The sequence below is a fragment of the Penicillium paradoxum genome (genome assembly GCF_028828445.1).
Source record: "Penicillium paradoxum strain IBT 22861 chromosome Unknown utg000007l_segment0_segment0, whole genome shotgun sequence".
In the NCBI taxonomy this organism is placed as follows: Eukaryota; Fungi; Ascomycota; class Eurotiomycetes; order Eurotiales; family Aspergillaceae; genus Penicillium; species Penicillium paradoxum.
In genome coordinates this window covers 2,872,239-2,894,175 of record NW_026643185.1, presented here as the reverse complement: position 1 = coordinate 2,894,175, position 21,937 = coordinate 2,872,239, and the positions used below count along the sequence as shown (strand labels likewise).

Here is a 21,937-nt window from a genome sequence, read left to right as displayed (position 1 = left end):
AGGCGCTACTATAGTTATTATTAGACCCTAATTCGTCTAGTCGGTCGGCGTCGGAGTCGGAGGGTTCGTAGGGTATATAGGGTATAGTAGGTGCACTAGATACCTCCCTATCTCGCTAGGTCTATTAGGTAATAGGGGTTATAATAAAATTAATAAAAAAATAGGTAGATCTACGAGAGATCGAGAGGTATAGGTATAGAAGATAAGGTATAAAATAAGAGGTAAGATATATATAAAAAGGAGAGAGAGATCCTAGGGTAAGGATCTATATATATAGGTCTAGGCAAAGATTAGATAAAAAGGTATATAGGGGTAAGCAAATATTTACTAGTAAATATAGTAAATAGACTATACTACGTAATTTAGGTATTCCGGCTATTAGAGACAGCCGGGCTTATAACCTATTAAAGATATAGAGGTATAATATAGTATATAGGGTTTAATAATAGGTTCAAATAATACTAGGAATAGGATCTCTTATAGAAGTATTGAATTATCTAAAGATCTAGATAATATCTACCTTTTCCTACTATTTATACCCCTTTATATACTAAGGATCGGAGTCCTTAATTTAGCCCCTAAAGGTGAGCTTTTCGGTAGAAAAGATAAAAAAGGCGTAGCGTTAATAATCCTACGGATAAGAGAATCTTGCCTTAGGTATAGTTCTTATATCGGAGTATAAGATTAGTATACCGGAAGTTTAGTTTATCCTATCTACGTAGTATTTTTAATATTAGTTAGATAGTCATATTTCCTACTAGAATAGTGGATATAGAAATATAGAGATTTTAACTCTCTTAATTAGACTCCTACTATACTAAATACTACGTTAGTTAAGAGTTATAAGCCCGGTTCGTACGAAATAAGGCCGCTATTTATAAGATATAGTACCTATTAGCACCTAAAAACCTCTAAAGCTATATAGTAGCCCGCTAAGGCTATATAGCACCTAACCCTAATAATAGAAGTATTAATAATTCTCTCCGCCGTAAAGGGCGAAAAACTAAAGGACTCGCCCTAATAGCGTACCTAGTTCGCCCGGGTAAAGCTATATACGATATAAAAATAAGTCTAGAAGCACTATAACCTAGATACCCCCCTAATAGAGAGACCGATTAGGAAAGAAGAGCCTATTAGGCCGGAATACCCCTATAGAGGGACCGAATTAGATAAAAGAGATTAGAGAGACGAAATAGATATCTTTAAAGTAGACTAATCGAAATAGGATAGGGAGATAAAAGGACTTTCTAATATAAATAACTATATTTATACCTTCCTAGACCTAATCTACTATACCGCTATTACCGACTATTAGACCCTATATAAGAGACTTATATACCTAAGAGATCGCTTCGCGAGATCGACTATATATAAGGAGGAAGTCCGAATAAAGTAGAAGGTCTTTACTATCTAAAAGCCGACTAGAGATATCGAATAATAGCTTAAATAATAGAATACCTTAAGGGAGTAAGCTATTAGCCTCGGTATTAATAACGGAGACGTAAATAGGGACTTCCTATATACTATTAAAGAGGTCTTACCTATTTAGTAGTAAGGAAGATATTAAGAGATCGTTATAGATAAGAAAGTCTATTAAACCTATAATCTCCTTAAATCGTTCCGCGTAATAAATCGAGAAATAGGGGTATAAAAGGTATTATCTACTATACCCCTAAAAGGGGTATTTTTAACCTAGTAGGGACACTAAGAAGTAAAATCCTAGATCTAGTCCTAAACTAAGAAGCCGATCCTATTTAAAAAAAGGAGGTACCTATATAGGAACCCCTACTATTTATATAAAATAGTAATATACTAGTATCTTAATAAGGAAAACCGCCCCGAAGGGACCTATATTAACCTTAGAAAGCTAGAAAAGATTAAGTAAAAACTCGCTAAAGAGCCTACTTAGAAGAAATAGGTAAAAAAGAAGGTAGAAAAGGTATAGTAAACTTAGTAAACTTAGTAACCTTAGAAGGAAGAGTTTATAAATTAAGTAAGCTTCGCTACTACTCTTAAGCCCTATACTATATAGTAGGGGGGGCTAGTAAAAAACTACGAATATACCCTCTCCCTTACTAAAAATAGAGAACCTATTTTAAAAGATAGGTAGATCCTTAATATAGGATCTAGTATCTATATCTATAATAATAGAGACTTTTTTATCGACTTTATATCCTAGATTTCGGATCTTACGACGGGAGATAGCACTACCTAGGTGCTAGGAAAGGGGAAGGTTAGATTAGTAGGTAGATATCTAGTAAAAGGTAAAATAGAGATTATACTTAGTGATACCCTCTATTCCCCTAGCTTCTATATAAACCTAGTATCCTATTCTATACTAAAAAAGAAGAGCGGGATATAGTGCTAACGTATAAACTATATTAGAGACTCTAATAATAGACTAGTTATCTATATTAACTTTTAGGACTAGTTTAACCTCTAGATCTTTAATTAACCCGGAGAACTTATATAGCCCTAGTAAGCCTATTTTATAGAGAGAAAGTCTATAAAACCTTAATAATTAAGAGTCTTATTAGATATCTAGTACCGACGGCTTACCTATATTAATTAACGAAGTATAGTAAAACTCGCTACTATAGTAGATAGAGTTAGTTTTAATAATAAAGAAAAAAGTCTACCGGAAAGAAGACTATAGAAACGTAGGTATTATACTAGACTTATTAGCTAGGTCGTATACTAAGGTAGATATTAAGATATATAGTTAGACGTACTTTCGGACGATTTAGAAGAGTATACTTTAATCTTATTTAGCTACCGTTAGTAGAGAATAAGTACCGCTAGATCTCTTATTTTTACCTAGAAGGTCCTAAGTTTTATTAGCTAATAACCTATAAAATAAAGCCTAAGTATTAGCTAGCGATTAATCGTTTTATAGAACTAGTAAGAAACTAATAGGATCTACCGATTAAAGTCTTCTAATATAATAATAAGTCCTTAGCTAGAAAACCTACGGAATATAGCCTTACTTCTAATAGTATCCTTATATATTATAACCCCCCGGGGCACTCCGAAATAAATAGTTATACCGAAAGATCCGGTAGTATAATTATCACCTATATACGTATACTCGTACTTAAAGGAAAGCTCCTAAAAGATCTATAGCTAGAGGCCGCTAACGCTACGGTATAGCTACTAAATTATACGCCGATATATATTACTACCGAAAACCGCTAGGTTATACTATAGGAGAAGGTGCGGAAGGAGTTCGTACCGTAGGCGCCGAGGATTAACCTATTAAATATTAAACTATATAGAAGTTTAGTATACTATAGGATCGATAAATAGGTCTAGTCTAATAAAATAAACCTACGAGCTAAGATCGGATTCTTAGTTAGCTATATAGTATTAAATATCTAGAAAATCTAGTTTCCGTATAATAGGAAAGTGAAGCCTATTAGGGATATAGTATTTAATAAAACTTGTAAATATACCCCTAATTATAATAGATATTAGCTTATTCTAATGCTAATATAGTAAGAACCTTAGGAAATTACTATAGAGGAGTTCATCTAGATACTTAATCACGTGATAGCTAGTTAAGAGACTAGCGAAATAGAAAAGAGAGATTATCGAGATCTATAAGAAACTTAGTCTAATAATCTATAAGAAACTTAGTACTATAATTATTAAGGATCTTATTAAGGATCTTAGCGAGAAAACTAGTAGAATATATAATAAAACTCTCTATATAGGGAGATAGCTAGTGAAGTTAGTTAGCGAGATACTACCCTACTTTAGGGGGTGGACTAGTAAGTGGTCCTACCCTCCCTAAAAACTACGATTATATAGTAAATACCTAAAATTATATAGTAAATACCTAAGATCTATAAACCCCGAGCCCCGCTAGGTATATTTCCGGATAAACCCCTTCCTCCGCTCCCTATTATACCGCTATAAGAACCCTATACTACGTAAGATCCCTATACTACCCCTAGTTAGGGGGTAGATATACCGGAGGATCTAGAGGATCTAGTTAGCGACTAGATTTAGGATAATAAAGCTATTCCTACTATAGAAGATAAGCTAGAAAGATAACTATAGGCGGAACTTCTCGCCCTAAGTAGATAAATTATAGGAGATATCGACACTAGTAATATCATTAGTAGAAAGTGAAGACGTTAAGCTAGGTAAGACAAAGACTATATCTATATAATAAGATCTACCGCTATAGAGGAAGACCCTTCTATACTACTATATACGTTCGCTATAGGACTATATACTAAGAAACCTAAAATTAGATATTATTAAGATAATCTCCCCCTAGTCCTAAAACACTATAAAGATATTATAAACTATCTATTTTAGGAAGGCTTTCTCGTAGTAATAAAGAAGGAGATTAACTCTCTAATAGAAAAGGAAACCTATAAGATTATAGAGAGACTAAAGGATAGAGGTAAGTAAATACTACCTCTTATATAGGTATTTACCTATAAATACGATTAGGATAGTTATCTAATTAAATTTAAAGCTCGTATATACGTACGGGGAGACCTAGAGACTATTTCGTACGAAGAAAAGAGAGCTACTACACTAGTAGTAAGGACTATAAGGATAATCTTCGCCCTTATTACTATATTTAATCTCGACCTAAGATAGCGGGATACTATCACTACCTTTTTAAATAGTACGCTAGAAAAAGAGGTCTATACCTAGATACCTAATAGGTTTAGACTACCCGGTAAATACTAGAAACTCCGCCGTATACTATATAGTCTACGGATCTTATCTAGACTTTAGTAGTAGGAAGTAGCTAGTATATTTTATAAACTAGGTCTATAATAAGCCCTAGAAGACCCCTATATCTTTATCGGAAATAGACTAATAGTCTTTTTCTATATTAATAATATCTTAATTACCTATTATAAAGATATATAAAAAAGGGCTATATAACTAGAGCGAGATCTAGAAGTATACTAGGAATTAATAGATTATAGAGAGGTAGTATAGTTTCTTAATATCTATATTATTAGAGATAGGTAGTAAAAGAAGCTATAGCTTTATTAAAATAGCTATATAGTAAGTATTACTATATAATATAATCTTATAGATAGACTAGCGGTATATACCCTAATACCTATTAAAGATCTAACCCTATTTTAGGGAGTAGCTATAGTATAAGAGATCCTATTATACTAAAAGAAGGTAGGATCTACTAGATATACTACTATAATTATAAGACTAGACGCTATAAAATCGACTACTTATCTAGTATAATATTTAATAAACCCGGGCCTCTAGTACTATTAGGTAGCTAATAGAGTTATTACCTACCTTAATTCTACCCGCTATCTCGCTATTAAATATAGTATAGATTCTAGAATAGACTCTATATAATTTACTAGTAATACTTTATATAGAGATTACCCCGATAGAAAGAGCTCTACTAGCTATATCTACTAGGTATATAGTAGGCTAGTCGACTAGAAGGCTAGTAAGTAGCCTATAGTTACTACCTCCACTACTAAAGCTAAGCTCCTCGGTCTCTTAGAGACTATAAAATAGTTATAATAGTAGCGTAGACTTCTTAATACCCTCAGTTTTATCCCTTCCTATTAACTAAGTATCGATTACGATAATTAGCGCACTATTAGTCTTCTAACTAGCGAGGATACGGCGTTCGAGACGAAATTACGATATATTAATATCTATCGGCACTAGCTTAGATAGGAAGTTAGGGAAGGAAGAATTAAGGTAAAATAGGTGCCGATAGCTAGTATAGCTATAGACGGACTTACAAAGTTACTTACTAGGCAAAAGTATAAAGCTTTCCTCAAAATGTTGAGGATAATAGATATAAGCTATCTAATAGTAGGAGCTATTTAACAGCATAGGTCAGTTAATTAACAAAGGGAGAGAAATAGCATACCGACTTGGGTGTAGGAAGCAGCTAGACCATACTGGCCTAGCTGAGGGGGTGTGTCGGAGCATAAGATCGGTATACCGGAAGTTTAGTTTATCCTATCCACGCAGTATTTTTGATATTAGTCAGATAGTCATATTTCCTGCTAGAATAGTGGATACAGAAATACAGAGATTTCAACTCCCTTGATTGGACCCCTACTATACTGAATACCACGTCAGTTGAGATCTCAGCATTCCTAACCAAGTATATTTCCTCTTCTTCTACGACACTTGGAGTTTTGGCCCGTTAGTGGTTCCTAGAGCAGTCTTGATATTTGACTAATGCTCAGGATGAAGATTTTGGGTTCTGATCGAGCTAAGAAATTCCCTAATCTTGTATGACTCTCTACTCCGTGTCAGTCATAGCAATTCCCCTCTGTTTTGCCAGTTGAGCTAAGAAAGAAAATCCTCGGCGTACTCTTCGTATTGCTGTATAAACTCCTTCATGTCGAATTTCGAGTCAAGGCGCTTGTCGGCGAGAATAATTGTTCCAGCTGCAGAATATCCCTCTTTAAAGGCAGCAAACAACTCGGGTTGGTTCGCGTGTGGGTTGAAATTCTGGTTATCACCGGTGACCATCGCTCCTTTGAAACCCTGATAGACAGTCTCACTTTCCTGACTTAGGTCGACGATGTCACACTGACCGAAGTCAAGCAGGAAAAGACAAACTGCTCGGTGCTGAAAGTCTGGTGGGTTTCCGCTCGGTCGTTGCTCAGCTGTGGTCCCAAAAACAAACTCAATATCATCTCCGTTGACTTCAGCACCCCAGTGCAATGTGGCATATGCTTTACCAAGAGCGCTGGCAAGCTTGATAGTGTCGATAACGATTTGCTTCATGTTGTCGAGGTACATAGGAAAGTTTCTCAGGGGAGATTCGTGGCTCAGAGTACCGTTTTCTTTTTCAAGGTACACTCTGGCTAGGCAGTGCTTGTTTCTCGGATCTGCGAGCAAGGCCGATGCTTGCGAAATATCTGCAGTGATAAACTCGTTAATCAGCGCGCGGCGAACAACTTTCGGTAGAGGCAGAATACGCTGCAAGAGCATAGAGTTATCTCGAGTGCGGTACTCCCGTGGGAGCGTTGGCAACAACTCCTCCCAGAACAACTCATCGCCTGTCTTGGGAATGAAGCGCAATGCCTTGGGTACTAAGGTTTCGGAGTTCGTGATAACTTGGTAGTAGTCGAATGCCGCCGAAACCTGACAGTGGATTGTATACTCCTTCCTCAAGTTTGACGAGAGAGTTTCATTTCCTGGTTTTTCCTTCTTCAGGACTGGCTCTTTTCCAACCCGTTCAAAAACAACACCTTGTAAGCCAACTCCAATCTGATTTATCTGCTGCAGGTGTGGTCGATTCCGCGCGGTCTGGGAAAGCTGGCTGAAAGATGAGGTTGTAGAGATGATAGATCTTAGACTCAGGGACCGCTCAAGAATAACTGCGTCCGGGAGTTGCTCAAGCTGTGTGGTATTCAAATATATTTCCGCGATCCTGGCCTTGCGAGCGATAGAAGAGGCATCTGAACCGGTGGACGTATCACTGGAATTAAGCTCACGGCGCTCGAACATGGTGGCAGGTGATCAGTGTGATAGAAGAAACTTGAAAACGAACTGGCAGCAGGAATGAAGAAAATCTGAAGATCAAGATTTGGAACCTTGAAGGGGACCATCCGTGGATGCAGGAAAGGCCATGATTTTCAATACGCTTTGACTACGGCTATAACACAGCACTGGGCCTACTAGACTCTGATTGACCTTATGGTGATGTAAATGTCTCCAGAGCAGTATGTATCAGCGGACATTAATCGACGATACAGCCCTATCAATTTGGAAGCGCCGATTGTCCGCTGAAGCGGCATATATATTAGGCCCTAGGCTTCCCTTGGGACCACCAGGTTGCCCAGGGAGGATCAGGTGATGCTCAGTGAGCACCTGGGCAGATCAGGTTGATTATATAATGGCACGTGATCAAGTCAAGATACTCAGGGACGTGCTCAGTTTTACTCAGTGATCAAAAAGCGGCAAGGGGTGAGCACTAAAACGGAAAGAGAAAGGTCTCGAGTGCCAGGTATTATCCGGTACTCCGTACTCCGTACATATGTTTTAACTAGCTATAGGGCAAGGTCTCCTTTTAATCCCTAGGTAGACTCTCGTTGATATGAAGCCCCAACAACATGAGTGCAGATGTAGCATGTGTATGTGCCTCAGGGACTCCGTACAGGGTACCTGATAGCGAGTGTTATAAGAACACGCACCAAAAGGGCTGATATATAGCTACATAAGGCTCAGTGTCGGTGTTAAATACATATGTAGAGACTGAAGTACTCCTCGATGTCAAGGACATTGCATCTCATACATCTCCAATAGGGTAGGTGAAATGAATGCTTCCAAGTTTAGGAGAACCAACAGCCCTGCTAAACTGCCATTACATCATTGTGGATTGTTTAGCATTAGCATACCACATACGGAGTACTGAGTACTGGGAAGACATAATTCGAATGCGAGGCTCTATGAGAAAAGAAAGATGAAACTCGGCGGGAAGGTCAAAAGAACGCCAATAGAAATCAGGAACAGCACATGATTCCGCCTCGGTCGGGAATGCAGCCAACTTCCGACACCACCTCCAGGGCCTCCCTCCGACAATAGCGCCCGCACGTTTCCGATGCTTTGATCGGTCAGGCCTAACGGGCCCACGGTTGGGTTCAAGTTTCTCAGAAGTCTAACTCGGTCGCAGTAACGCTGACTTAGTCCGACTTAGTCGCAGCATTAGCCTTGGATCCTGGGAACAAAGCGGAGCTCTCCCAATCTTGTTCTGAGCATGGCTGGCCTGGCCCCATCCCTTGCCCTCAGCCTAACGGCGTCAACTTCAACCTCATTTAACCCCCTCAGCTCTAGCGCGACCTCTCTTTCTCAACCCCCGCTCTTCCCACCAGCTCCTTCCACCATGGCGGGGTGGATCGGATGGGTGTTCACCTTCATCTTTCACACTGTCCCAAGTGCCCTCTACTGGGTCATCACCTTCTCAACTATTACACTACCCACATGGCTCTTCACGCTGTTTTCCATGAGCTTGACATTCACCATGAATTTCACCACCATGTAGGTCTTAGTATGAGAGTGTCATCCAAAGGCACTGTAGCTGATCAAACATGGCCCTTTAGAATGTTGATCTTTCTCGTCCTGGTATCGACCGTTAGCTGGTTTATCCGCTATCGGTTCATGAATATGTACAGTCGCCTGCCCCCAGAGCCCCAACGCAAAGAAGCCCAAATCGATCTGTTCCCCGATATCCAGGAGGGCGATTCAAAGCCAGGGCTTGCCAATTATCTCGATGAATTCCTCAGCGCCATCAAAGTCTTTGGTTACCTCGAACGGCCCGTCTTCCATGAGTTGACCCGGACAATGCAGACTAGGAAGCTGATTGCCGGAGAGACACTCATGCTAGAGGAAGAAAAGGGATTTTGTATGGTCGTGGATGGCTTAGTCCAGATTTTTGTGAAGTCAGCACGTGAAGGGAAATCAAACTCCCAAGAGAGCTTGTACATGGATGATGCGACCTCTGACGAGGAGGACCATCACATCCATGGCCGACAGGGATATCAGCTCCTCACCGAGGTCAAGAATGGCGCTTCGATGTCGTCTCTATTCTCCATTCTCCAGCTTTTTACAGAAGATATCGAGCTCCGCAACTCGCGAAGCCACAGCTCCAGTATATCTAGCCCTCCTCGTGCTGAGACACCTGTGGCTGATTCCTTCGCTGTTAGCCCTGGCACCAATATTGTTAATAGCCCCGATTTCACCGAATTGCACGCTGCAGCTCGCGGACCTGGCGCACCGTTGTCGCCAGTTCCTCCGCTAAATCTCGGAGAGAGCCATGCTATGCCTAGCCAGGAACAAGACCAGACCCCACAACCTGATCATCAACAGAATTCCCAGAAAAAAGGTCGCAAGTCGGTACATCCGGATATTGTGGCACGGGCTACAGTGGACACGACAATTGCCATAATCCCAGCGAGCGCGTTCCGCCGTCTGACTAGAGTCTACCCACGGGCAACGTCACACATCGTCCAAGTCATTCTGACACGTCTTCAGCGGGTGACATTCGCCACAGCGCATTCTTATCTAGGTCTGACCACCGAAGTACTGGGGATAGAACGGCAAATGTCCAAGTTTACCTCTTGGGACCTCCCCAATAATCTTCGGGGGAGCGCCCTGGACCGCCTGAAAGACAAATTCACGCGGGAGCGAGACAGACTAGGACCAGAAGAGGTTGGCAAAGGCATTGCTCTGCACAATCCTTCTGCTGGTCGTCGGCGTCGCTCGAGCAGTAGCCTCAGAAAAGAGGCTGTCTTGCAAGCCAAAGTGGCCAGTGAACGCCCTGCACCCCCAGCTCCGCAGATGTCTCCACCGGCATTCATCGACAGGGATACGGCAGGTGTCAGCCCAGGCGATCTACTATCGACGATACAACTGTCCCGATTTGGGCCGCGATACGACCATCTGGCACCTCGCATGCAGAGTCCTCTTACCGAGAGAGAACAACCGCAATTTTTATCCGCTGCTGCAATGAATCGCCGGCCCTCAACATTCCAGCGAAAAGAGTCGGTTGACGAGGACGGCCTTTTCCGCGAGTCAATCTTAGACTGTATTATGAGAGGCATTGGGCTCACTGAAGGCTCACGCGATACCCTGCGTAAGGGAAGCCACTCTGGCGACGCATCACCAAGACTTCTCTCCTACGATAACCGTCGTCAGAAGGCAGTGTTCTCCAATGCATTTGGCTTCATGGATCCTTATGAAGGGTCTGGTGATGGCGAGTCCGAATCCATGATGTCCATGTCAGTGACTAGCGCAGGGGGGACTTCACCTGTCGTCAACCTGCGAGAAGAGCTGCGCCATGACATCGAGGTAGTCTACTTCCCTCAAGGCTCGGTTCTTGTGGAACAGGGCGAGCGTCACCCTGGTCTCTACTACGTGATCGATGGCTTCTTGGACGTGGGAATCCCAGCGAATGAACGCGACGAAACCCTTATTGGGACTTCTCATGGGTCCGTCTCGCAAGCGCAAGAGGAATTATTCCCGAAGCTGAGACGCACCACAACAGCATCATCGCGCGCACCTGGTGCAGCAGGCGCCAGTGACCCCCGACGGAAGACACAATCTCGCAAATCGCTGTATCTGATCAAACCGGGTGGTATTCAAGGATACGTGGGTGCACTGGCTTCATACCGCTCGTACACCGATGTTGTGGCCAAAACGGATGTCTACGTTGGATTCCTTCCCCGTGCTTCCCTGGAGAGAATCGCAGACAGACATCCGGCAGCTCTATTGACACTAGCAAAGCGACTGACAAGACTTCTACCTCGCTTGCTGCTCCACATTGATTTCGCTCTTGAGTGGGTTCAAGTCAGCGCAGGACAAGTGATTTACCACCAAGGTGATGAAAGTGATGCCATTTATCTTGTTCTCAACGGTCGCCTGAGGTCTGTCCTTGAGGGATCAAACGGCAAGATAACCGTCATTGGCGAACACGGCCAGGGTGAGAGTGTTGGTGAACTAGAGGTCATGACCGAATCAACAAGACCATCCACGTTGCATGCTATTCGGGAAACGGAGCTTGCCAAATTCCCCCGGTCTCTCTTCAACAGTCTTGCACAGGAACACCCTGGAATCACCATTCAGGTTTCTAAACTCATTGCCCAACGAATGCGTGATTTGGTTGAACGTCCGTTGTCTGAAAAGGGCATCGAACACGGAAATTCCGCTGGTGCCCAGACTGCAACCTCAACGCTGAATCTTCGCACTGTTGCAATTCTCCCTGTTATGGCTGGTGTCCCGGTCGTGGAATTCGGAAATAGACTTCTGCAGGCGTTGCACCAAATTGGTGTGACCAGAGGTGTCACATCACTCAACCAAGCGGCAATTTTGAACCACTTAGGTCGCCATGCCTTTAGTAAGATGGGCAAACTTAAGCTTTCTCAATATCTAGCTGATCTTGAGGAGAAGTACGGTATGGTGTTGTACATTGCTGATACAAACGTGAACGCACCATGGACTCAGACCTGCATCGCGCAAGCCGATTCCATCCTGTTGGTGGGCCTCGCAGAATCCTCACCAAGGATCGGTGAGTACGAGCGATTCTTGCTGGGTATGAAAACCACTGCCCGCAAGGAGTTGGTCCTTTTACACGCGGAACGATACTGTTCACCTGGACTTACCAGGGAATGGCTCAAGAACCGAGTGTGGATCAATGGTGGCCATCACCACATTCAAATGGCTTTCCGTTCCACCAACGAGCCTTCACATCCGCCGAGTAAAAAGTTCGGCACTGTGCTGAAACAGCGCGTGCAGATCCTGCAAGCCGAAATTCAAAAATATACCTCCCGCCGTGCGCAACAAACCCCACTTTATTCCCCGCAAACTCCATTCAAGGGTGATTTCCATCGACTAGCTAGGCGGTTGTGCGGGAAGTCTGTGGGTCTCGTGTTGGGTGGAGGAGGAGCGCGTGGCATTGCGCAAGTTGGTGTCATCAAAGCGCTCGAGGAGGCCGGAATCCCAATTGATATCATCGGTGGTACATCGATCGGCTCTTTCATTGGAGCTCTGTACGCGCGTGATGCCGATGTCGTCCCCATGTACGGCCGAGCCAAGAAGTTCTCCGGGCGCATGGGGAGTATGTGGCGGTTCGCACTGGACCTGACCTATCCTACCGTGTCCTACACGACAGGCCATGAATTCAACCGCGGTATCTTCAAAACCTTCGGTGATAGCCAGATTGAAGACTTCTGGCTGGAGTTCTATTGCAATACAACCAACATCAGCCGGTCCCGAATTGAGTATCACTCGTCGGGCTATGTTTGGCGGTACGTCCGGGCCTCGATGTCACTGGCCGGTTTGATGCCTCCTATCTGCGACGAAGGCAGCATGCTCCTGGATGGCGGCTACATCGACAATCTTACCGTGGCACACATGCGAAGTCTTGGAGCAGATGTCATCTTCGCAGTTGATGTCGGATCAATCGACGACACCACACCCCAAGGATTCGGAGACTCATTATCCGGCTTCTGGTCAGTCTTCAACCGATGGAACCCATTCTCTTCACTTCCCAACCCACCTACGCTTTCCGAAATCCAAGCCCGCCTTGCCTACGTCTCATCATTCGACAACCTTGAGCGCGCAAAAAGTATGACCGGCTGTCTCTACATGCGTCCTCCCATCGATCCATACGGGACTCTTGAATTCGGTAAATTCGATGAGATTTACCAAGTCGGCTATGCATATGGAAAAGAGTACCTCGACCGTCTGAAAAACGAGGGCTCGCTACCTATCCCCGAGGAAACCGAGGAAAAGCGCAAGCTGCAGCGGACAATGGCTCCTCGCCGCGCTAGTATCTAACCATATCCTCCAACCAACATCCTTCAACCAAACCTTGCATGATATTTCGAGTCTGATGAAGCAGCGACTTGACTTTTTCTGGTATGCGGCGTTCAACACTGTATATGATTTGCTTTTCTTGGTGCTGGCACCTTTGTTCATTGCGCGAGATACCGATTGAACCCTTTGACTGGCTTGTTCGACCTGTACATTCATTGTATACTGTGGATAGTCCAATACAGAATAGAAATACAGCTTTGCTATCACTATGAACTTTCCTTCGTCCGGAAATTTAGAAACCGAAATGGCTACTATGTCACACTACAACGCAAAGACGAAGTAAGCCGGCTGCCCAAAATGGCTCTACTACACCTCGGCTTAAGCCAAGGGCGTTTTACCAACGTCTTAGTCCTTCTAGCCTCATACCTAGCCTTGGGAGTCTGTGCTTAAATAATTTGTTGTGTCTGAGGCCTACGGCGTCAATAACGTGCACATGCGCTAGGCGTTATGACATTATACCTGGCGGAACACCCATCAAAAGTGAAAATGCTCTAGTTCAACCGGATCGATGCCTATTGTAGGGCTGAGCTGCTCCGCCAAGTGAAGAACCCAAAATAGCAATGTACGAGTTCAGGTTGGAAGATTATCATTGAAATAGGCAAGTAACTAAAACTGCCTCTCTGTCTACTGTCTCATTTGTCACGCTATTTTCAACACGAAGTACGCCCCTGGTTGATACATGCACCTTTCCTTAGCGGAAGGTGGTCGTCAAGTCAAAGAGGCTTCAAGGGAGGGTTTTGCAATTTGATAGGACACCCGCTTAAGCTTCCAAAGCATCGGCCTCTACAGCTTCCGCCGCATTAGAAAACCGGTCCCTGTTCGCCTGGAGATCCACCAATGCTCCTTTGGAGACCAAGAACTCAACGCATTCCTTGCCAAAATACGCGGAAATGATCGATGACCTTGGAGGTCAGGAAGCTTAGGATGAACGAACTCGAGAATAATTCCATCACCAACCGAGCCTATGTGTCTGTGCAGGCTGTGCTTGTGGATCAGGGCGCTAAAAACCCGGGCACGTACTCTGTATATAATATATAGCACATCACAAAGTCCGGAGGACCCCACATGAGTTTACCGTCTCATCCCCCAAGGCTCACCCAGGAGCGCTTCAGGCCGAAACATCATATAGGTGCCCGACTTATACTGGCCAACAGAGAAGGAATCTGGCTTGGAACTAACTCACACTGTGATCAGGCACCCGATCGCTTCCCCAATCGGCAATGTTACTGCCATCATCGTTACGATGAAAGGGACTATATACTCCATATAGGATCATAAATGTATTAGAATAATAAATTGTAATGAAAGAGCACAAAAAAAGTAACAATCCCCAATCAGTGATGGTTTGCCGTGGCATCCATTAGGTATCCCAAACTTCACCTGACCCCTGATGTCGACTCGTAACGTATGTGCAATCCAATTCCCATTCAGAATCGAGTTCGTTACGATCCAGGAGTGCGAAGGGAACCAGATTAAATATTCAACCCCCAGACAAGGCATAGCAAGCGTAGAGCGAACAGTCCAGGAACATGATACACCCACAACGACTTATCATGCTAAGCAATGATGAATGCGATTGCCCGGAGACATGGCAAATAAATCCATTAGACATTGCCAACAGGAGCTGCAGCGGGCGCATCAAGAGGAGGACGAGCCTCAGTCTCGGCTTTCTGCTCCTCAGTGACAGAGCGTTCGGCGGTGTTGGTTTCCTTGCGATGCGCCCACAAGGCCGCGACTTCGATAAACACACCGAAGAATGTGAGGATACTGGTATGATATTAGTCATATATCTTGGAGTGGGGGATATAAAGGGTGGATTTCAACATACAATGCTACAAAGATGAAAGATTCATTGGCCCGCTTGTGGCGGCAGTTGATGCCGAAAGGTTTGGTGGAGGAGCATCGATTTGTGCTGTAATCTTGGGCGGCGAAGATGAAGGCAGTCAACCAGCTGAAATGGCTGTTAGATCTGGAGTCTTTGAATATAGTATGGTTGGGTGTTGACATACAGGTATGAGAATATGACATCGATGACTAGCACGAATCTGCTTAGTGCTGAAGGCAGAAATGGTGATATGAATGCTGGGATAAAGAAGATGACTGAGGAGACAGCCTGGCCTTGTTAGATGATGCCTCTATAGTGAAATGAAGATAGTGGAACGGAAGAGGAAATAAACATACAATGACTTCTTGGTATATCATGTGCTGACCATGTGGACCATGATGAAGGAAGTAAGACGTCAAGCCCATGACAATGACCGCGCTGATCCACTGCAGGGTACGAGTGGCCAGCTGTAGTGGACGAGCGATGGCCGTGGAGAAGGCCATTGTGTAGGAGTGTAAGAAGTGAATACGCACACAAGGTGGGGATAGATATAATAAGCTTCCAAAGACGGAAGGTGAAAGTAACACACACCTGTGAGATAATTGATGTATAGACAGAGGATGATGGCGAGCAGAGGCAAATTCCCAGAGCAGGAGACAGGGCTTTATATCTCGGGACCGACCATCGCAACACTGCAGTCCATATTCGTACATTGAAAAAAAAGGAAGACAAACCAGACTAGCGTCAAGTATAATGTAACAATGTTCATTACAGTCCAGGGCCAGGGCCAGCAAGGACGAGAATCAAGAATTCCCCAGATGCGTCATGGTGGCCTCTGCATGAAGTCAGAATCATGCCTGGGCCAAATCCCAATCTGGCGCCGTCTATTGCTCCGGGTTATTCGAGAGCTGGCCATTGTGTTTGATTTTCTCTTAGTCTGTGTAGCTGATTTGAACTATATCGTGCAGTAGGTTCGATATGTCTCTGTACTATATGAAGTCAATATCTACCTGCCGCGAGGATGTATAAAGATCAGCAATGCCATTTTCTCGTGCGCAAAGAGCTCGAAATTGAATTGCAGCAAACATACAAAGCTCAGTGGTCAGGACAAACGAGGATCCCAGTCGGCAGCTCGCGGAAGATTATCCAACGTCTTGATAGCCTCGTGATGTGCTATATACCAAGTGCCAATCAAAGCGAGGGATGCAGAGTATATCACACCACCGGTGCATAACCACCGAGAAAATAAACAATAATCTCCAGCAATATCTACTAGCAGGGCTCCCCATGGATTGACTATGATCGACTGTGGCTTCAGCCTTATTCTTATAAGCTTTTACATCACCACGGGGGTCATCTAGGGATGCCACCATCTCTTTGCTCAAACGCTCGCACTTGGATCAGCGTCGGTCACAATATCCTAGTAGGATATTAGTTCAACCGAGTATTATGGATTTTGAAATCAGTGATTGCCACTTGCAAGTGCCGTGTAACAAGTGCAGTAGGCCATATTCGCTCGTACAACATGGTTTATCCTCAACTGATCATGTTGTGGATGGACTGGTCTCCAACTGTGTTCCGACTTGGCTGAGAACAAAAGAACAGAGCTGGGACTTGTTTTCTCGTTTTCATCTTCGTGCGTTGGCCACATTGTCCCATCTCAAATAAGAAAAGAATTACCCCGGAGACTAAGAGAGCACAAAGTAATCTCAGATCCCCAGCTTTAAATATATAGCTGGATTATAGATACCCTTTAACATATTCAGTTATGTTAAGCATGTCTCACTTCACGAAGATTGATACGTCAAGTCCTTTGGCATCAAAATGAAATCGAATAGAGAATATATTTGATAGAATCACGCTGTTAGACATGAGGCCTCGAGGACTACTCCGAGGTCATGGCCCGGGGCGGTTACCCGCTGGCTACGACTGCCTAGCCATTCGAGCCGGACGAAGAAAGAGAAGTCGATAAGATCCCTAAGGGTGGGAACTAAAGATTCTATCTACATGGTCAGACTGACTTCACTTCACTAGAAAATACATTCATGGTACCGAGGGCTGAACATGTCATATCGCGCTTACTTTCGTCTCACTGTAATAACATCCTCTAAGTATCAAATTAAACATGCCCTATTCCACGCCGGATAAGTAGACCAATTCGACTCCAGTGCGCCCAAGATAGGAATTTCCAGACCTGCTCTTTTTAAGCCCTCACCACGTAGCATTGCCGAGTTCATGCTCTTTGATGTACTCGCTGCCCTTCTCCATATACTCTTGCCGCGTGACTGAAGAACGGCCCAAGTCACCACTAGAAGCCCACTGTGCAGCACCCTTCCAAGCATCGAACACAGGGTCCGATGCCTTGCGCACATTTAGTGTGGCATCGACAGGCAAGAAGCCGCGGACTTCCTTGCGGAAGCGTTCATCAAAACCGGTGAATAACGTATTTCCACCAGTCAAGAAAACATCTTTCAGAAGACGGGATTGGTCTGCTGGGTTGGTATAACGTTGGTTAATGATATCGGCTGCAATTTCGATCAGACCAGCCTGATCGACACCAGCGATAGAGGGCTGGAAAACAACTTCGGGGACACGGATGCGTTCCACGTTCAAATGGAGCTGGTGTGCCTCTCGCTGGCTCTCGGGATCAAAAGGCCATGGCCCGCGTAGGAAGGCATGAACAAGACTCTTGGTCCAATCGGATTGTGCCGCAAAAGTGTGGTGCTCGTTGAAATCAGGGTCGTACTCGAGAAGCTCCTTCTCTACCGCGTCGAGCATGCCGTTGAGATCCTCTTCTTCTTCATCGTCACTGCCCTCACCGACGGCCACGGTGCGGTAAACACCCCAGTCATCATCATTAGCACCGAAGTCATCGTCATCTCCACCACGGCGGCGTTTCTTAGGACCGTCGGATGCTAGATTGGCTAGCGTTTTCATGCGCATCTGGCTGGCCAGAGATTTGCGGTTTCCAAGATCGGCAGTGAAGCGATCACGGTCTTTGATTCTTTGGAGGATGTTCTACTCCGTGTTAGCAAGGGAATGAAAAGAGGTATACCTGGCTATCATACCTGGCGGTTGTTGCGGCGCTTTGAAATCCAGTTCTCGAAATCTTTCTCGCGCGTCTCGCGATCTAGTCGCTCCTCTGCTTCAACGCGAGCCTTTTCGCGCTCTTTCTCTTCCTTGGCACGTTGTCTGGCATCGACGTTGGACTTCATGAGACGTTGATGGCGTTTTTCCTTCAGGCCAGCCTCATCTAATTGATCGTCTGGAATATCGAGCATGGGGAAGGTCATTTCTTCAGGCTGCTCCTCACTTTCTTCAATGCCGAGGTCCTTGTTGCGCGAACGTTTGATAGATTTCTCTAGCTCACGAATCAATTTCTCCAGAGCAGCCTCATCCTTTAAATCTTCGGCTTCCAGCACGCGACGGATTTCTTTCTTAGTCTCATTGGCTAAGTTTTGCTGCAGATCTTTCCAGTACTCCAGCTCTTGCTCCTTTTTCACTAATTTCTCAAGTCGCATCCTTGCGGCTTGTTCTTGCAGGCGACGCCCGCTCTCCTTCTTGCGCTCCGCAATCCTCGCAAGTTCTTCTTCTGTTTTCTCCTGAACGATGTGTTCCGTGAATGGGTATTGAATGACGCGATCACGGTCTTCTAGTCCAGTCCAGTCAAGGAACCCATTCAGCTCGCGGGCGTAGTCTTGCGAGACGTAGCAGTGCTTGTGAACCATCTCCTCCATCTGTGCATCCGTCAAACGAGTCGGGAAGGTGGGGTATTTGAGCTTCATGAGCTTCATCAGGTACTCGGCGGTTTGCAGACCTCCCCAGTTGAGACGAGAAGTATTGGAGAGCATGGGCTTCGAATTCATGACGGGAATGACATGGGTGGACGTATGCGATGAATCCACGATCAAACCATCTGTTCCCCCATTATAGCGGTACGAGAAAAGGGAATCGATGCCGTAGGCCACGGACGGCGCGGAGTAGCATTCGAAGAGGATCTCGTTCATCACTGAAAGAATGTCAGCAAGCCCCATAACGCCCGTCGGACTACCAGATACTCACTTTTCCGTGAGTATGCCGTATTAGCGATCGGCTCTGTCATCAAGATGGGGCGCCCAACGCCTCCATTGGCACCATCCACACCCAGCTTCAGGAACAGATAGTCCAACACGCCCTCCATGACATCCCAGTTACCGACAACACTAGAACCGGGATCGAACCCATTGCGCAGTTGTCCTCTGGTAGTCGCATCAACGTAGGCATCATATCCGATAAATTGACACTGGCGATTGAGCTTGCGATCACGGTATCGGCTCATCACGGGAGGTATGGCGAATCTGGGATTTTTGTCAAAGGACCAACCGGCCTTGACCAGATGAGACCCTGCGCATAGAATACATTGATCAGTAGGCTGTTGTCACGAGTTGTATCGACTTCCTCACCATTGTCAATGACGATGGCACTTGTGTCGGGATGAGCCTGGCTTTGCCGATATCCCTCAGGTTGCGGAGGGTGGTAACCCTTGAAGGGGAAGTCTTGGACCCCATGCAGTTGTGGTGGCGGTTTTTCTGTTCGCTTCTCAGTGGCATTGGATGCAATGCGGCCTGGTAAGAGGCTTTGAATGGAGGTAATCGTCATGGCGGGCTGCGCTCCGGAAACCAGGAGCTATTGAGATCGAAGATCGGATGGATGGCGAGGAGGGCTCACTGCATGACAGGGCAAGGAGATTGAGATAGAAGTGTAAACGGTACCAGGTAGCCCGCGGTTGGGGGAGGCTAGTGGATTGACAAGGGCAAACGATACCAACGCGGTTGATGGAGGTTTGGCGGAGTTGGACCGCCAAGAATAGAGGCTATCTATCTCTCTATCGCTTGTCCTGGTGTGCCGGCAACAACTACAATGGATCACACAAAAGAATCATTTTAATGGTAATTCGATTTAAGATCTGGTATCATTGACTAGTTGAAAGCTCATCCACACATTCCTTCGTTACAGAAACTCGTCTAGCCTTACTTAGGATGGGTCCTTGAGGTTCTCAGTGGCTGTAGGACATCAGCACAGTTCTAGAAAGGATACATGGGAGGGAAGTTCAGTATACCTTCGAGGTGGAAGAGAACATTGGATTGGTAGTTCTTGAACATTTGCGCCACAAGCTCAACGTTCATGTTTTGGATGTTGACTTCCTATGATCGGGGTCAATAAGACCATATTCACATCAATGAATAGAGGCTAAAACAAACCTGGAGACCTTTGTTCATGACCATAATGGCTTCATTAAGTTTCTCCTATTTCAAAGATTAGCAAAGAAGGACTCTTATACCTCTGTTCGCTATTAACATACAATATTGGTGATGATGCGGGAGAGCAGCACCGTCTGCTGATGCTCATGAGGACTTTCCTAGTGAGGTGTCAGCGCCCTAACTCCTGTAGATAAAAAAGCTTAGCATATGAGGAAGATATCACGAACCATGGCTGGAGATTGAGATATGTGCTGCTGGTGACCGACGTGAAGGTGTTTGTTTGGACTTAATCGGGATGCGATCACGTGTGGCTATACAGACTTCCCGGGTCTGGGACAACCACCACTGTCCTTCGCCCTGGAACTGTTTCATTGTTTGATTGTGTTCGAACGATCCATACTATATAAAAGAGACCTTTTGCTCAGGAATTCAACTTTGTCTAGTCTCCCCTTTTTATCTCTCTTCACAACACCATTCACCCATAGGCAAGCTACGCAACAGCTGCTGTTCCGCTCCGACCTCGCCATTGATCTCACCGGTGGCCTGAGTAATATCCAATATCATGCCTCCAGCAACCGCTGCCCAAGATGAAGCTCATCAGCAGCTCTTGAATAGCCTGGACATCTCACATGTCCCCAAGCCCTTCCGCAATCCTCACTGGAAACCCTCCCAGCGGCGCAATAAGAACCTCAAACAGATCATCTCCGAGGCCTCCCGGAAGGAAGCCTCAGTCATGGCAACGCAAGCCAATTCAGGCGCAACCACACCGGGTGGTACCTCAGGAATTGTGACCGATGGCACACGAACCCCCGCCGAAGGGGCTGCGCCCAACCTGTCCCAGGCCACCCAAAACCTGTCAACCCTCGTCTTGGAGAAGAATGCCCGCGCGACATTCTCTACTGGGCCAGCCGTCACTTATACAAACATCGAATCTGCGCCATCATTTAATCCCGCCTACAAGCATCACTACTGCGACATCACGGGCCTGAACGGACCCTACACCGATCCTAAGACCCGCCTGCGCTATCACGACAAGGAGATCTTCAAAGTGATCCGGACTCTCGCACAGGGAGTGCCTGAGAACTACCTAGAGGCTCGCGGTGCGCATACTATCTTGAAGTAAAGAATTGGCAGAGGCCAACTTTATTCAAATCCCAAACGAACAACCATATGAGAGTTGGGTGGGTTATGTGGATCAAACTTGGATAATAATAACTTGGGCTGATCAATTGAACTAGAAATAGATATGAATCGCTATGAAGCGATATGTACGACCAAACACAGTCAAGCCCTTTCCACCCCACCATGCCCCTTTCGAGACAGGCTCAAGAAAGCGCTCCGGCTTATTCGTGATCAAAGAATCGATCTTCGCCTTGTGCAGAAGCACTCGACTATTACCGACACCCCATGGAACAGGGCACCAGTTACAGAATCCGAAGAGACTGTCGTCGCGGCGTGGCATGTAAAATAATGGAAGTTTCCGGAACGGAGGGGGTAGCAAATTGAGCTGTCTAGCTCAATA

General features: G+C 45.1%; 6 protein-coding genes across 6 annotated transcripts; 2 read left to right on the top strand and 4 right to left on the bottom strand.

The window, feature by feature from the left end:
* Positions 1-6,315: 6,315 nt before the first annotated feature.
* N7457_008614 (uncharacterized protein) lies at positions 6,316-7,485 on the bottom strand (the record flags this gene model as incomplete). The annotated part of the gene is made up of 1 exon (XM_057179657.1): positions 6,316-7,485. One exon carries the CDS (start codon positions 7,483-7,485, stop codon positions 6,316-6,318), a length of 1,170 nt encoding a protein of 389 aa, XP_057028043.1.
* Positions 7,486-8,734: 1,249 nt separating this feature from the next.
* On the top strand, positions 8,735-13,311 carry nte1 (lysophospholipase; the record flags this gene model as incomplete). Its single annotated transcript, XM_057179656.1, has 2 exons — positions 8,735-9,015; positions 9,078-13,311. The coding sequence occupies 2 exons, from the start codon at positions 8,735-8,737 to the stop codon at positions 13,309-13,311; spliced, it is 4,515 nt and encodes a 1,504-aa protein (XP_057028042.1).
* Positions 13,312-14,954: 1,643 nt separating this feature from the next.
* Positions 14,955-15,678, bottom strand: N7457_008612 (MARVEL domain-containing protein; the record flags this gene model as incomplete). Its single annotated transcript, XM_057179655.1, has 4 exons — positions 14,955-15,117; positions 15,179-15,301; positions 15,360-15,463; positions 15,532-15,678. The coding sequence occupies 4 exons, from the start codon at positions 15,676-15,678 to the stop codon at positions 14,955-14,957; spliced, it is 537 nt and encodes a 178-aa protein (XP_057028041.1).
* Positions 15,679-17,386: 1,708 nt separating this feature from the next.
* N7457_008611 (actin-related protein ARP5) lies at positions 17,387-19,813 on the bottom strand (the record flags this gene model as incomplete). Its single annotated transcript, XM_057179654.1, has 4 exons — positions 17,387-18,193; positions 18,244-19,184; positions 19,238-19,558; positions 19,618-19,813. 4 exons carry the CDS (start codon positions 19,811-19,813, stop codon positions 17,387-17,389), a joined length of 2,265 nt encoding a protein of 754 aa, XP_057028040.1.
* Positions 19,814-20,188: 375 nt separating this feature from the next.
* N7457_008610 (DASH complex subunit DAD4) lies at positions 20,189-20,787 on the bottom strand (the record flags this gene model as incomplete). The annotated part of the gene is made up of 5 exons (XM_057179653.1): positions 20,189-20,217; positions 20,274-20,358; positions 20,416-20,460; positions 20,517-20,568; positions 20,639-20,787. 5 exons carry the CDS (start codon positions 20,785-20,787, stop codon positions 20,189-20,191), a joined length of 360 nt encoding a protein of 119 aa, XP_057028039.1.
* A 190-nt stretch (positions 20,788-20,977) lies between these two features.
* On the top strand, positions 20,978-21,538 carry N7457_008609 (uncharacterized protein; the record flags this gene model as incomplete). Its single annotated transcript, XM_057179652.1, has 1 exon — positions 20,978-21,538. The coding sequence occupies one exon, from the start codon at positions 20,978-20,980 to the stop codon at positions 21,536-21,538; it is 561 nt and encodes a 186-aa protein (XP_057028038.1).
* Between the last annotated feature and the right edge of the window lie 399 nt (positions 21,539-21,937).